This window comes from Rhinoraja longicauda, chromosome 23 (genome assembly GCF_053455715.1).
Source record: "Rhinoraja longicauda isolate Sanriku21f chromosome 23, sRhiLon1.1, whole genome shotgun sequence".
Taxonomy (NCBI): domain Eukaryota; kingdom Metazoa; phylum Chordata; class Chondrichthyes; order Rajiformes; family Arhynchobatidae; genus Rhinoraja; species Rhinoraja longicauda.
Window position 1 is genome coordinate 16,745,806 of NC_135975.1, and position 16,735 is coordinate 16,762,540.

The window sequence follows — 16,735 nt, forward strand, 5'->3', positions numbered from 1 at the left end:
TTGTTTTTGTCATTGTCACTTTGAAAGCATTATCTCTTTCCTGTCATAACTCTGCTTTTTTTTTCTTTATAAGCAGTAAGGAAGCACTTTATTTTTACAAAAATGCATTGAATTTGGCAGCTCACATCAAAAGAGGAGAGCATATTATCTGTTCTTTATGATAACTTGACTCGCCTTACAGTACTTTGCAATGTTTGTTTTAATCAATTAGCACTGTTTTCTTGGCATCAGATACCTAAAATACTGAATTTTTATCAAGAGACTCCCATGCAAACAAGAAATTCCTATTGCACTTGGACTTTGCATGTACAAGAGATTGTTGCTAGGATTACATTACGGTATACTATCACAGTATATTAAATAACTAAGGAGGAATGGTTCCTCAGTGAATGTCATGCAAACAACTGCAAATATATCATTGCGGGCAAATTGATTATTTGATTGCACATGCACATGGAGGGAATTTTTTCCTTGTCCATGTCAATGCTCTGAAGACGCGCTGCTTAATTTTGGAAGTTCCCAACCTGGTGCGATTGCTGGCTATTCATGCTGCAACAGAATTGCATTTTTCTTGTGTCTAGCCTGCCTCCACTCAATGAATCCTTGCACGCATGCCTTAATAGCAAAATACTATGCTGAAGAGCTAATAACACTCAAAACTAGTGTGCACCACTTATTAAAGTCAGGGTGCACATCTGTAAGTTAGGGTTGCATTCATGGGTGAAAAACTGTTCAGTCTTTCTGCAACTTTGCGTGAAGTGTAGGAAAAATGTGCCCCATGCTTGGGGAGTCCAGAACCAGGGGTCATAGTTTAAGAATAAGGGGTAGGCCATTTAGGACTGAGATGAGGAAAAACTTTTTCAGCCAGAGAGTTGTGAATTTGTGGAATTCTCTGCCACAGAAGGCAGTGAAGGTCAATTGCGGGATATATTCAAGTGAGAGTTAGATATAGCTCTTGGGGCTAATGGAATCAAGGGCTATGGGGAGAAAGCATAAACAGGGTACCGATTCTGGATGATCAGCCATGATCATACTCGGTGGCGGTGCTGGCTTGAAGGGCCAAATGGCTTACTCGTGCACATAGTTTCTATGTTTCTTTAGTGCGGGCCAGGCACAGTACTGCTTTTGGTTTGAAACTTTCTGATGTTTCATCAGGGAGCTGGAGTGCAGGAGGATGAGGGGTGATCTAGAGGTGTATAAAATCAGGAGAGGAACAGATCGGGTAGATGCACAGAGTCTCTTGCTCAGAGTCGGTGAATCGAGGACCAGTGGACATGGGTTTGAGCTGAAGGAATCTGACAGGTAACTTTTTCACACAAAGGGCAGTGGATGTATGGAACAACAATTGACAGAGGAGGTAGTTGAGACTAGAACTATCCCAAAGTTTAACAAAGCGTTAGACAGGTACATGGATAGGACAGGTTTAGAGGGATGTGAACCAAACGCTGGCAGGTGGGACTAGTGTAGCTGGGACATGTTGACTGGTGTGGGCACATTGGGCCGAAGGGCCTGTTTCCATGCTGTATCACTCTGACCTCAGAGCAAGTGGTGGGCAGGGGTGTGGGAGTAACGTGATATGTCCACTACATGGAAGACATATTTACCTCTTTCAGGGCCTCTTAAAAAGCACCAGTCATTGTAGAATCAGCCAACATCGGTCTCAATAACTCAGCAGCTAATACATAACAGTATAACAGAGCTTTATTTGTCGTTCGGTACCGAAGTACCGAACGAAACTACATAGCAGTCATAGAAAAAAAAAAAAGAACACAAGACACATAACCCCAACACAAACGTCCATCACAGTGACTCCAAACACCCCCTCACTGTGATGGAGGCAACAAAACTTCCCCTCTCTTCCCCACGCCCACGGACAGACAGCTCGTCCCCGACCGACCCGCACAGTCCCCGCACCGGGCGCTGAAACGTCTCGCGGCCGAACCGGGCAATGAAAGGCCCGCGACCAAGCCTTGCGCAGCTAAGTCCCGCAGCCGAGCCGCACCAGCGGTGAAAAGTCCCGCAGCAAACTTGACCTTGAAGTGCCTTGGTGAGCTAATGATTGCCCATTCAGTTCTGTGGAGCAACCTCTGTGTCACACGGGCGGGAAGGCCCCAAAGGGCACACCCAATGATGTTACATGTGAGGGCATTATTAATTATTGTGGAGCTGATCAGTCCAGCTGACAGCTGTTCTTAACTAATTGCCAGACTGCTAGTCAGCCGCTGCCGTTAGGCACCGCCATATCAGAGTTTATGAGAATCGGAGTTATGATTCCTTTTGCTTCCAGCTGGCAATTAGTTAAGAACAGCTGTCAGCTGGACTGATCAGCTCCACAATAATTAATAATGCCCTCACATGTAACATCATTGGGTGTGCCCTTTGGGGCCTTCCCGCCCGTGTGACACAGAGGTTGCTCCACAGAACTGAATGGGCAATCATTAGCTCACCAAGGCACTTCAAGGTCAAGTTTGCCAAAGTGAGACGAGAAGGTATCACGACGCACCGAAAGCCACTGACGTGAAGTAGACAAATGAAGAAATAACTCCTGTCGGCACCTGGCGGAAAGGTTCATGAAGCAAAGAGTCAAGGGCTGGATGAGATTCGAGAGTTGTTGGGGCTGGTCAGGGAAGTGAGGTTGAGGCTAAAGATCGGAGTAGCCATGATCTTCCAGAATAGCAGATCAGGCACCTGTGAGCTGCCAGCCATGCCCCACTTAGGACACAAAGTACCAGAGTACATCAGGCCTGACCCACTGAGTTACTCCAGTACTTGGTGTCCTGTTTTGTAGCCCAGCATCTATGGTCCCTTGTTTCTTCATGCTCCTATTTATGTTCTTTATCAAAAATGAGGATTGAAAATCTTTATCCTATTCCAATCTTCTTTTTGTATCATTTGTCATTTTACAATTTTATGAATGATGCGTTAATTGTAGCAGATGCACAGGATGTACGGGTAGAATGCACAGGTGTGTTGAGATACATGTTTGTTTTACATTTCATATCATATCATATATATACAGCCGGAAACAGGCCTTTTGGGCCCTCCAAGTCCGTGCCGCCCAGTGATCCCCGAACATTAACACTATCCTACACCCACTAGGGACAATTTTTTACATTTACCCAGCCAATTAACCTACATACCTGTACGTCTTAACTCCTTACAGTGCAGCACCCGTAGTCAGGATCGAACCTGAGTCTCCGGCGCTGCATTCGCTGTAAAGCAGCAACTGTTTTGAATCGTGGCAAATGTTAGAATCAAAACAGGGCAGCAAGGTGTGGCAGGCAACACTGTAAATCACTTAGAGAGGGAACGTTGAGGCATCTATACGTTAAATGTCCACGCCAGTAGAATCTGCAGGGCCAGAAGCATTGTGCACAATGTGGAAGTTGCTTGATAAGTTTAAGAGAATGATAATCATCCTAATCATGCGTGAACAATAAATGGAAAGGTAATGTTTTGGAAAGGAGATGCTAATCAGACTGAAGAAGGGTCTCGACCCGAAACGTCACCTATTCCTTCTCTCCTGGGATGCTGCCTGACCCGCTGAGTTACTCCAGCCTTTTGTGATACCAAGGAAGTTAGGTCATCTCTGTACAAATGAGCACTTTAATCACCCAGTAATCCAATGTGCCAGTGGTTGTCCATCCAGTAACAAGGTCGTAAGAATTAGCATTTATAGTAAATATAGTTTTGGCAAAATCTACTTGTATTTACACAGCACCACAACTGCAAACATTTCCACCAAGATGTCCCCACCACACGACTATCCCAACATTTAAAAAGCAGTTAGACAGGTACATGGATAGGACAAGTTTGGAGGGATATGGACCCAGAGCAGGCAGGTGGGACTAGTGTGGGTGGGACATGTTGGCCGGTGTGGGAAAGTTGGGCCGAAGGGCCTGTTTCCACACTGTATCACTCTATGACCTGTCAGTTCACAGGCTCCAACTGGTACAGCCCCGAAACTCAGATGTGTGTGAGGCAGGTGGGGGTAATTTAATTGAACACGCAAGTGGAGAGAGAAACAACAAAGATGTTTCAAGCTAAGCACTTTTCTTCAAAGGTGGCTGAGTGGTGCAGCATTTAATGCTGCTTCCTCACAGCTCCAGTTCATGAGTCATGAACAATTGACTCATGTTCAATTCTGACCTGAGGTGCTGTCAATGTTGAGTTTGCAGTCTTGCTTGTAATAGTGTGATTTTTCCCAGGGTGGTCTAGTTACCTCCCAAATCCCAAAGTTGGGTTATTGGCCACTCTAAATTGCCTGAGGATAGTTGAAAAGCAGGGGAAGTTGATGGAAATGTAGAAGAGAAAAGGTTACAGAGAAAAAAGTGGGTAGATGTAGATTGATAAAGATGCACTGTATTCCAGTGCAAACTCAGTGGGCCAATTTGCCTCCTTCTGTACCATCCGTAAATACGAGATGAGAATTGTAAAGGTGGGAAAACAAACATGTTTTAATTTTCAGAGGGATGGATAGATAAAGAAAGCAGAGGGAATGAACAGAGAAAGATAGCAAGAGATTCCTCTCCAGCATAATCGCATCCTTCCTGGACACCGTTAACCAGACCTGCAAAGAATATCCCAGGTGCAATCTCACCAACATCCTGTACAGATGTAACATAATATTCCATCTTTTCTACATCATTAATAGTTGGCAATTCTCTTGGTGCCCTTGTCAACCTGACAATTACAAATTATGCTAAATATTTGGGTGCGTGCAGATTGGATTGCTTATATATTGATTTCAAGTCGTCAAGTTTATTTGTCACATACACATACACGATGCGCAGTGAAATGAAAGTGGCGATGCCTGCGGATTGTGCATAAAAAAGAATTACAGTTACAGCATATAAATAAAGTTAATATAGAGAAGACAAAATTTAGTCCCTGGAGTTATAAAAGTTGACAGTCCTGATGGCCTGTGGGAAGAAACTCCGTCTCATCCTCTCCGTTTTCCATCCATCCATTCCATCCATCTCCGCTACAAGATGTTTCCGATTATTTTCAAACAGATTATGTCTCGAACGGCCTTGTAAATGGCAGTGGGCCCACTCAGAAACGCAAAAGACTCAGGTTCGTTACCGTGGTCATCTGAAACCTGATAAGAGGCCAGGTGATAGTGCCAGGTCTGTTTGCTTTAGAACTAGCAGGTGTTTGCAGCAGGTGATAAATAATTGTGTTGAAACACCAACCAAATCAAGACAACTGCAGTAGATAGATTTTGACAATTAGTCAGTGGGAAATGATGCAACTGGATTTCATATTACAGTTTCCATGGGGTTTTTTTCTCAGGTGAGTCCCCAAAGTCCTGTGATGTTGTGGTGAGTGCCTGATGTTTTACAAAAATACCATTTTGCATTAATTTCTGTTGATGGATTTATGTCCTTCTATCTTCACGAAGTTTCAAAGGACTCCAGAAAAAAATCCAATCCGTGTAAAGAAATAACAGACCCCAAAAGTTAAACAATTGGTACCTCTTTAAAAATATATTAATACTTTGGCACCCTCCACCCACCAAACCCGACCCTATAAACAATCTAGGTTGGAGGTTGTTATTCTTTTTGCAGTGTGCTTCCTTGCCTTGATGCGTAGTTTTTTTTAATTGTCTGTACTTATCGCCATGTTGAAATTGCCACGGCACACAATTACAAGGTAGTAGCAGCTCTCACCATTGCCAGCGGCTGCCTTCCATTATGTTTGAGCTCATCTGCGGCAATAGTGTGCCACATCGCTGCAGTTCATCACTCAGCTTACAAGATTTTCTGAAGTCTTCTTGGGATTCAGTACCTTGAGTGTAGTTCGCTTATATGTGTGTTCTTCAATTGAAAATGCTTTTGAGGTGTTGGCTTTTGTTGGGTTACACTGAGACTACTCAAACTGACCCCCCGCATCATCCAAGTTAAAATGGGTGCAGGGGTCAGCTGCAAGCAAACCTAATTGGTTGGGTCCCTAGAAGACTGATCCAGCAGACCTGCTGAGTCAGGAACAGAACAGGACACTGCCTGAACAAGACATCATTTAATTAAAAAAGAGCAACTGGATATAATTTTTGTGAATAATGAGTCAACTGGCAAGGGTGTATAATTGCCATATGCACTAAGAAAAGAACAGTAAAACTCTTGCTGCAGCTTTACAGGCGCATTAATGCAACATCGCAACAAACAAATATAAATATATGAAAAACAATAATACAATAAATTACCAGTTATATTCGATAACCAGACCGTTATAGTGCAAGCCCAATAAGGTAGTGCAACCTATAAAAAGTCCATCATAGCCTGACAGTTTATGGGTTAGTTTAATTTACTTTAGTTTAGAGATACAGTGCAGAAACAGGCCATTCGCCCCATCGATTGCACCGACCAGCGATCCCCGCACACTAAGACTATCCTTCACACACTAGGGATGATTTACAATTTTACCAAGCCAATTAGCCTACAAACCTGCACATCCGAAGTGTGGGAGGAAACCAGAGCTCCCGGAGAAAACCCATGCAGGTTACGGGGAGAATGTACAAACTCCCTACAGACAGCACCTGAGGTAGTTTATTGAGTGAAAATAAAATGGGATGTTAATTATAAGGAGGATATGCGGTGAAAATAGAAAAATAGAATAGATGGGATGAAATTAAAACAAAGTAAGACACAAAGTGCTGGAGTAACTCAGCGGGTCAATTAAGGTCCTTGAAATTGGTGCTGGATATACTCACCTGGTCAGGTACCATGGTGTGGAGGAAGAAACATGATTAACAGTTTGAATTAATGGAGAGGGATGAAAGTTTTGATGAGGAAGTAACCGACCTGAAATATTAACTGTTTCTCCATGTCTATTGTCAGTTTACAGTACTTTGTTCTTATTTTCGATTATCAGCATCTGTGATTTTTATAAAATTTTACAATAGATGGCATCATGTTCGGCATAGACATTGTGGACTGAAGGGCCAGTTCTTGTGCTGTACAGTTCTATCAAGAGTCAGGTGTGGTGGGAACTATCAGTATGTGATAGTTCACCACTTTTGGTAATATCTTTTATTCCTAGGCACTCGAGTTGCTGAGCCAGGCTGTGATCAACCAGTCAACATGCTCTGTACTGTACACCTGTAGAAGTTCACAAAGCTATTAGTCGACATACCAAATCCCCTCAATCTCCAAGGAAGTAGAGACATTGATGGGCTTTCCTTGTGATTGTATCAATGTGCTGGGTCCAGGACAGATCTCCAGAGGTATACATGCACAAGAATGTAAAATTGTTGATTCTCTCCACCACCGGCCCGTCGATGAAGACAGGTTTGTGGATTAGCCTTCCTTTACTAAAGTCAACAATCAGCTCTTTGGTTTTACTGAAGCTGTTGATCTGGCGCCATTCAATCAGACAATCGATCTCCCTCCTATACGCTGACTCATCATTACCCGTTATCCGCCCAACAATGGTGATGTCGTTGGTGAATTTAAAGATGTCGTCGGAACTGTGTCCGGCTACACAGTCGTGGGTATGGAGTGACTAGAGCAGGGGGCTGAACTCAAAGTCTTGAGGTGGTCTTGTGCTGATGGTTACAGGGGAAGAAGTATTGCTGCCAATTCGTAATGATTGTGTTCTGTTGATGAGGAAGTCAAGGATGCAGTTGCAAAGAGATGCACAGAGACCCTGAGCTTGGTAACAAGCTTGGAGGGAATGATTGGGTTGAATGCCAAGTTGTAGTCAATGTACGGAGTTTGTACATTCTCCCTGTGACCTGCGTGGGTTTTCTCCGAGATCTTCGCTTTCCTCCCACACTCCAAAGATGTACAGGTATGTAGGTTAATTGGCTTGGTAAATGTAAAAATTGTCCCTGGTGGGTGTAGGATAGTGTTAATATGTGGGTGTAGGATAGTGTTAACATGTGGGGATCACTGGTCGGCGCGGACCCGGTGGGCCAAAGGGCCTGTTTCCACGCTGTATCTCTAAACTAAACTTTTAAAAAAACAGCCTGACAGATGTGTTTTATTGTCCAAGTGGTATAGTGCAGAGTGGAGGGACAAACTGATCACATCCCCCATTGATCTATTGTGGCACGAGGCAAATTGTAGTGGATCTAGGTTCTTGCTAAGTTGATATGTGCCATAACCAGCCTCTCAACGTTGATTAATTGGTCTTATGGTTTAAAGTGGAGATGGATAGATGCTTGATTAATACGGGTATCATAGGTTACAGTGAGGAGGCAGGAGAATGGGGTAGAGAAGAAAAGATAGATCAGCCCCGAATGAATGGCAGAGCTGGCTCAATGGGCTGAATGGCCTAATTCTGTTCCTATGTCTTATGGAGTTAGTTGGGTTGAAAGCACAGGGAAAGACAAGGGTGGGATTAAGGTGCATATGCATCAGAATAAATTGTATCTTCATTTTAAGAAGTGTGACTATTAGGAAAGTTGAAGAGAGCACCAATCTTGTGTGAAATATCCCAAATGAAAAAGATGGACTGAGATCATGCATATTAGTGAAGATTCTGCAAGATTACTCAAGATTCTGCACGATAAAAACACCTCTAATATATTGCGACTTTCCTAAGTGCATTTTGATTTGGGCACAAGTGCTGATCTCATCGACAGTAAGACTGCATTTAAAATGTGGGAGCATTCACTGCTGGAGTTAACATCAACCCAGCGGGATGAATATTGATTTCTCTAACTTGAAGTAACCCTTGCATCCCCTTTCTCTCTCTCTCTCTCTCTCCGTCACTCGCCCATTCTAGTCGTCGTACTAGTTTCACTTTCGTCCTGTAGAGTTTCACTGTATGATTCACTCGTTATCGCCTACCCCACAGCCAACAATGGACCATTGTGGGCTCCACCTTTCCTTCATCATCGTTGCTTTTTGCTGTTCTTTTGTTCTACGTGCATGTCTCTCGTTCCCCTCTCCCCTGATCCTCAGTCTGCAGAAAGGGTCCGGAACCCGAAACGTCTCCTATTGCTTTTTCTCCAGAGATGCTGCCTGACCCGCTGAGTTACTCCAGCTTTTTGAGTCTATCAAATGCGACACCCTTTTTTTTTGTTGTTGTTGCATCTGACTTGCAGTGATGGGTTATTTCCATTAGAGGGTGGCTGCTGATGTTTACTGAGACCTATTGAAACACCTCCTCGCAGCAAATATTGATCAGACACGTGATCTTTTTTTTAAAAAAAAGTTCAAAGATTTTTTTTTCTCTCTCTTTGAAGGAAGCGATTGAATGTTACAGTCAGTGCAAGGCCTCGAGGGAGCTGCTGGAAGACAGACAGCAATCTGAACAAAGGAGTGTGAGCGCCAGGGGTAGTATCCCAGGTCGAGTTGCATTCATTCATAGTCAATGAAGGCACGTTCAGAGCAGCCTTGATAGTGGATGGCGAAGGCGATTACAGCGGCTGGGACACACTGGAGTGAGTGTGGAGGGAGGGCAGCGCTGGCGTTTCTGACACAGGGGACATCGGTGTGAAGCATCATTGAGAGTCGATACATAGATTAGATAGATAGACAGATAGATAGATAGATCGCCGCAATGACAACGAGGAAAGGATTCACCCAGCAGGAGGTTAACAAAACGGCGTGGCAAGTGTTGGAGATATACACCGGGCTGACTCCCGTGGGCTCGGGAGCCTATGGTACAGTTTGGTAAGTCAGTTTCGTTTTGTCTTTCTTCCTTGGCTCCCCCCCCCCCCCCCCCCCCCCACCCTTACAAATGGTCAAGAGCGAGTTTGTAGCGCGTTAAGAAGTTTCGTGCTGGCGAAGGTTTACGTGCAACCTGCGGGCTTTCAGGGGACTTGCACACGTTTACCTCTCTCTGTGTCTCTATCTCTCTGCCTGTGGTGCTGGTGCTGGTGCAGGGGGGCAGCTTCACACCCACTCACCGTCCACCCCCCTCTGATTCTGCCCCACAGCTCAGCCACTGACAAGCGCACCGGCGCCAAGGTAGCGATCAAGAAGCTCTACCGACCCTTTCAGTCCGAGCTCTTCGCCAAGCGAGCTTACCGGGAACTGCGCCTGCTGAAACACATGAAACACGAGAATGTGAGTACATTGTCCACTCCCCAACCCCATCCCCAACCACAACCCCACACCCAACCACAACCCCATCCCCAACCCCATCCCCAACCCCATCCCCAACCACAACCCCAACCACAACCACAACCCCACCCAGAATAATCGCATGAGAAAATCCCCAAACACTTTGATGTAGCAGCAGCGTGGGGTTTTCCAGCCCTGGGCTTCGGTGCAACATTTCTCAATCAGGGAGTGCCAATGTTGTGTTGTGTGTTCAATCGGAAACCAACGCCTCGCCGAATGAGGCTTTGCGAAGGGGTCGGTTTCCATTCCACTTTCGCTTTTGTGGCCAGTTATTTCAGTTCCCAGTGCCTGTCACGCAAAGACAGCGTTGGTTAGTAGGAGGAGGAGGAGTGTTGGACAGGGCAGGAGAGGAGGAGGGCAGGCGTCACTGGATGGCCATTGAGGAAGTCTGAAGAAGGGTCTCCACCCGAAACGTCACCCATTCCTCTATCCAGAGATGCTGCCTGTCCCGCTCCAGGTGTGTTACTCCAGCATTTGTTGCCAGGAGGATTTGGGGGCCTGAGCTGTCGGGAGAGGTTGAGCAGGCTAGGTATTCTATTCCTTGGAGCGCAGGAGGAAGAGGGGTGATCTTAGAGAGGTGTATAAGATCATGAGAGGAATGAGAGACTCACAGAGCCTCTGGCCCAGAGTAGGCCAATCAAGAGCCAGAGGTCATAGGTTTAAGTTAAGGGGGGTCAAGATTTAATAGGAATCCGAGGGGTAACTTTTTCACACAAACAGGGGTGTGTGGAACAGGCTGCCAGAGGTGGTAGTTGAGGCAGGGACTATCACATTGTTTAATAAACATTTAGACAAGTACATGGATAGGACATGTTTAGAGGGATATGGGCCAAACGCAGGCAGGTGGTACTAGTGTAGATGGGACATGTTGTCTGGTGTGGGCAGGTTGGGCCAAAGGGCCTGTTTCCACGCTGTATCACTCTATGACTATGACTAACCTGTAGTCACACGGAACTGCAGATTCTGGTTCATACACAAAAGGACAAAAAGTGCAGGAGTAACTCATTGGGTCAGGCAGCATCTCTGGAGAACATGGATAGGTGACGTTTCAGGTCGGGACCCTTCTTCAGGCTGATTGCAAGGAGGGGGGGAAGAAAGCTGGAAGAGAAGAGAGGCAGGACGAAGCTTGGCAGGTAATAGGTGAACACAGGCAAGGGGAGGGGGATGATAGGCCGATGGTTGGAACAAAGGCAGAGATTAGAACAGGAGGTGTGACACAAACAGATTGAGAGTTGTGAATTGTGAAGCCAGAGGAGGGAATGTAGGGGGAGGGGATAAATTAGTGCCAGTCCAGGTGGGCCACAAGGGAGGGGGTTGGGAAGAAGGTCCGTGGGAAGGAAGGGGGGGGGGTTGTTAGAGGTTACCTAAAATTGGAGGCAACCTTATCCTCTGCAGCCTCCATTTATGGAGTAACCAGCCTTCTCCACATCATTGGTTTGTCTTGAAATCCACTCCACGTGATGGCTTCTGATGTGAAGAACACACGGATATCAGGCAGAAGGTAGAGGATGCTAGAATCACTCAGTAGCTCAGGCACTGAGTAACTGACGGAAATAGAAACATATATAACATTTCAGGGCAAAGACCCTGCACAAGAACCCATTCATTGTCTGACGTCTGGCCTCACTTGATTCGTGTCTTAGCTCACTGAGCTCTGTTTTATCAGGTTTACTATGCACCTTTTAATTAGTATCTCTCCAGTCACTGTGCCTTTCTAGCAATAAACATTAATAGCTCCACGCTGGTTCCACATCTCTCCCTCTGGGTAGCAGTCACTTAAACTGCATCATCTTCCTGATTGGAACATGAATTTTCTTTGTCTTGGCACACCTTGCATCTTAGTATGGTCTGCCTCGTGTTTAAACATGATTTCCTTTCATTTATCCCATTCAGTTGAGGTTTAGCATTTTGTCCTATTTATTAACTGGATATATTGAAAAGCATGCCTGGTTCGATCCTGATTTTCACATAACCAATTCAGCAACATTTATAGGGCATTTAATGCCTTCTCTCAATTTTTTTAGATTTATCCGCATTGTTAAATCTTTCACAATTTCACTGATTACGTATTTTCTGCAGCTCAGAAGGTGAACTGTTATGAACTCGCTATTATGTCCCTGGATGTTCCAAACTGAACCAAAGGTTTGGAAACACCCCAGTTCCAGCACACTAGGTTTAGGCCAAGGCATCTAGCGTAGCTAATGTGTCTCAATGTCTCAATTCATGTCAGTGCAGTCACCAACCTCAGTATGAAAAGGAAAGTTGAGCAAAGTTATTTTTTCTATGTATGTTTGTATTTAATTAAGCATAAGACCATAAGACAGGAGTAGAATTAAGCCATTTGACCCATCTCGTCTACTCCGCATCCCCTCTATCTAGTTCCCACACTTGATCCAACCCCATACACGTTCTCACAGGTCCTTCAGCATCTGTGGCTGTGTGGTGACCAACAACTCCGAGGCCTTGTTTCTATGATTGTCTGAGGAGCAGATTAGGCTGCAGGTCACAGCCAAGCCTCCAGCCATCTCGTTGTTTGGATCTACCCCCCTTACCTCCCTGACAGGCTGTGATAGCTCTTGCAGTCAAACGCCTGGTCCATGTCTCGGAGAATAAATGCATTTATGTGTGGTTGACACTAAATTAAGAAATGAATATTATAAAATTAAAATCATATTCAATTTAAAGGTGCAGTAGTGTTGACGGTTATGGGGAGAAGGCAGGAAAATGGCGTTGAGAGAAAAAATAGATCAGCCATGATTGAATGGCGGAGCAGACTCGATGGGCCGAATGGCACTAATTCTGCTCCTATGTCTTATGAACTTATGAAGCACAACCCACATTACATGTGGATCCACTGTTTGTTGTCCCAATAACAATCCCAGATCACCCCTTCACTTTGTGCGTTGTGATTTATAATGTAACTGGACATAAGGCCAATGCGGGGAAAATAATCATGACAGGAGGACTCTAGCATTGCCCTAACCTGCAGCCTTACGTGCATCAGTGAGCTTGCCAGTTATGTTTAGTTTAGTTTAGTGATACAACGTGGAAACAGGCCCATCGCTCACCGAGTCGGCACCGACCAGCGATCCCTGCACGTTAACACCACCCTACATACACTAGGGACAATTTTACATTTTATTCCAAGCCAACTAATCTGCAAACCAGTATGTCTTTGGAGTGTGGGAGGAAACTGAAGATCTCAGAGAAAACCCACATCGGGCATGGGGAGAACGTACAAACCATACAGACAGCACCCGCAGTTAGGATTGAACCCGAGTCTCTGGCGCTGTGAGGCAGCAACTCTACCGCTGCGCCACCGTGCCACCCCGAGTTATTTATATTAACAGTATGAACTCCCACAGAGTTGAATATGGTGAATTCCCTAAGCTGTTTCTTAAGCTAGAAACTGTTGCTGTGTCATTCGACACCTGGTAACTTTGAATTGTGTACCTTTCTTCCTTAATGATAAGTAAACTTCTTTTCGGACATTGTAGTGGGGCCCTTGTAGAGGGAGAGAGCTTCTCTAACATAGTAACATTCACTGATCCTAATCTGCACTAAGGCACTGGGGCCATGTGGCTGTTGGAATTCATTTTATAAAGACAGTGCAGCTTCTTTGTTCTGTCCACGTTAGGTAACAGTGTTCTTCATCCAGATACTGTTACCATGGTAACACATTTGTGTTCATCCAGGCTGTTCCCACACTTGGTGCTAACATTCACACAATGGCAGAGTGCCTTTAAGAATGACCACAAAATTTGCTGTATTCATGTGAAATGCTTCCTGTCGACAATCGTGCTGGGAAAAAAAAGTGTGATTAGCGAGTTTATTTCTTCCAGTGCTTTTTTGTTTACTTCGGTTCAGTCACTACATATTAAAGTGGAAAATAATTCGGAATCCATACAAGCAATGTGTATTCAAACAAATAAATTATACATATTCTTCCCTTTTTTAAGTGCAGCATGTATTAATTATTTATCTGAATACCAGTCACAATTGCCAATGACTGCATTGCATGTAACTGCATGGTAATTTGGATAAAGAATAATTTTCTGGGGTGTTTCAGTGAGGAGAAGGGGCTACGATCCTGGTACAGAACGGTGTGAAGGTTAGCTGGTTAGTCCAGATCTCAGGGACACTGTCTGGGAATAAAGGATTGGAAACTTAAGACAAAGAGGAAGATAACATGCAAAGTGTTGCACGTCTTTGGGGTTTTTTTTGTCTCGGAGATCGATAATTGTTCATCCTTGGAGTGTGTTCAGTGCTGAAATCAATGGATACAAATTAAATCAAGGCAAGGAAAATGGACAAGGCACTTGATCAATCATGATCTCACTGAATAATGAAGTCAGCACAGAAGTATGTTGGCCTATTCTTGCTTTAATTCCTTTTGGTTTCTGAGGAGCATTTCAGGGAAGCTATTCAAGATGTGGTGAGTTTTTGAGGAAGAATTTCCAGAGAGTAAGATTAGGAGAGCTGATGTGTCTAGAACTAAAGTGTAGCACAAAGGTGGGAGAAAAATAACTGTGGAAGACCACAGTTAACAGAGCAGAGGAGTGGAGGGAGTTTCGGGCTTGGGTGGGTTTAAGGGTGTGCAGTTAAAAAATGTGAAGGGAAGCCACATTGAGATTGAACAAAATATGGAGTGCAAGAGTCCGTGCCAGGTGACTGAGAATGGTAAGGTGTGCGTACATTCAGTGGGACATTCCATCAAGAGCACGGAGGAAACGTTTTAATACTGACAAAATTCATTCCATTTTGGGATTGGAGTATTCCTGAAATTACTAACTTAACACAGGACAGGTAGACTGATAGGACTGAGGCAGGGATGGGGTGAAATGTAATATCATATGGTCATAAGTGATAGGAGTAGAATTAGGCAATTTGGCCCATCAAGTCAACTCCGTCATTCAATCATGGCTGATCTATCTCTCCCTCTTAACCCATTCTCCTGCCTTCTCCCTATAACCTTTGTCACATGTACTAATGGAGAATCTATCTATCTCTGCCTTAAAAATATCCACTGACTTGGCCTCCACGGTCTTCTGTGGCAAAGAATTCCACATGATGTGACATTTATGGAGACTGGTCAGGTACCAAATCACTGAAGCAAAGCAACGTTGTTTGTATGAAGAGAGGACCAAAGCAGATAACTATTTCCCTTTAGAGCTTGGCTTACCTTCATAGAACAGAGAACAGTGCAGGAACAGGCCTTTCGGCCCGCAATGTATGTACCAAACATGCTGCCAAGATAAACTAAATCTCATCTGCCTGCGCATGATGCATATCTCCATTCCCTGCATGTCCATGGGCCTATCATAAAACTTCTTAAGCGCCACAATTGTATCTGCCTCCCCCACCACTCCCGGCTGCTCATTTCAGGCCCCCACCACTCTGTGTAAAAAAAAATTGCTCCTTTAAACTTTGCCCCTCTCACCTCCTTCACATTTTCACCCTGGGAAAAGAGTCCTGACTGTCTACCCTATCTATGCCTCTTATCATTTGAGATACTTCAACCAGGTCTCCTCTCAACCTCCGGCATTCAAGAGAAAGCAACCCAAGTCAGTCCAACCTCTCCTGTGCGTAAATGGTCAAATGATTGCTGCACATGCACTGCTAGGGTGGAACAGCAACACTGACCATTCGTGGAGCAACCGAGGGTGAAGATTATGGCTTAGTCTTTTGTACTCTGCATAGTATTCCTCGCCCCATCCCACCGGAAGAGTTGCTCCTTATTCTGTTATCCCAGAATTTAATCTCTGAATAAACTATCAGTTACCATCTGTGCTTCGCTGAGTATTTTCTGCATTATCTAATGGGATAGCTAATGCACAGGTGTGACCAACAGAAACTCCAATAGTGGTATTCTGCTGATTTATCAACCTATCAACTCCTCCACATGCATTTACAGCCAGGCACTGTTCCACCTTGCAATGTATTGATGCTGGTATTGGTATCGGTTTATTATTGTCCTGTGCACTGAGATAAGTGAAAAACATTGTTCTCTCTCTTCTTAAATGATGTTCCAAACAGTTGATTTTGGTAAGCCTAGGGTTTGGCTGATGTCTCCAACGGTTTTATTCTTGTTTCTCCGTCGCATAATGGCTTCTTTGACTTTCATTGGCACAACTTTGGTCCTCATGTTGATAAACAGCAATAAAAGTTTCCAAAGGCGATGGAAAGACTAGGTGCTGAGAGCTCTCTTACACCTGCATTAAGGAGGCATTTAAATACACCTGAGCAATTACAAACACCTGTGAAGCCATGTGTCCCAAACATTATGGTGCCCTGCAATGGGGGGGACTATGTACACACACAACTGTAATTTTTACATGGTGAAACCAAAATAAATAAATATACCCTTTATTCAAATCTGACAATGTGCACTTTAACCACATGGGATTTTTTCTTTATATTTGAATGGCGTTGCTTGCCTAGTGCTGGGATGGTTTAGGGCTGGGCCACTTGGAAGTGGTGGGGGAGGGGAGATGGCATTATTCTGGGCTGTCTTTCATTTAAGCAATAAAAATTAATGGCAATATTAAGAACTGGTTTGGTTATTACTGAACTAAAAAAAATGTTTATTAAAGCTTTATTATCCGTATACCAAAGCTTTATGATCAAATAATTTAATTCAACGCTCTAATGGGATTCTG

The 16,735-nt window shown here is 44.4% G+C and overlaps 1 protein-coding gene across 3 annotated transcripts in view; it reads left to right on the forward strand.

The window, feature by feature from the left end:
* Positions 1–9,186: 9,186 nt before the first annotated feature.
* mapk12a (mitogen-activated protein kinase 12a) overlaps positions 9,187–16,735 on the forward strand; it is a 42,906-nt gene continuing 35,357 nt past the window's right edge. The window contains exons 1-2 of one of the 3 annotated variants that reach the window (XM_078419766.1): positions 9,187–9,623; positions 9,890–10,019. In XM_078419766.1, coding sequence (XP_078275892.1) covers positions 9,511–9,623; positions 9,890–10,019 — 243 coding nt within the window. In that variant the 5' untranslated portion in view covers positions 9,187–9,510. Of the gene's footprint in view, positions 9,624–9,889; positions 10,020–10,432; positions 10,534–16,735 lie in introns of those variants that run through there. The other 2 variants (XM_078419769.1, XM_078419767.1) reach the window with 2 other exon arrangements.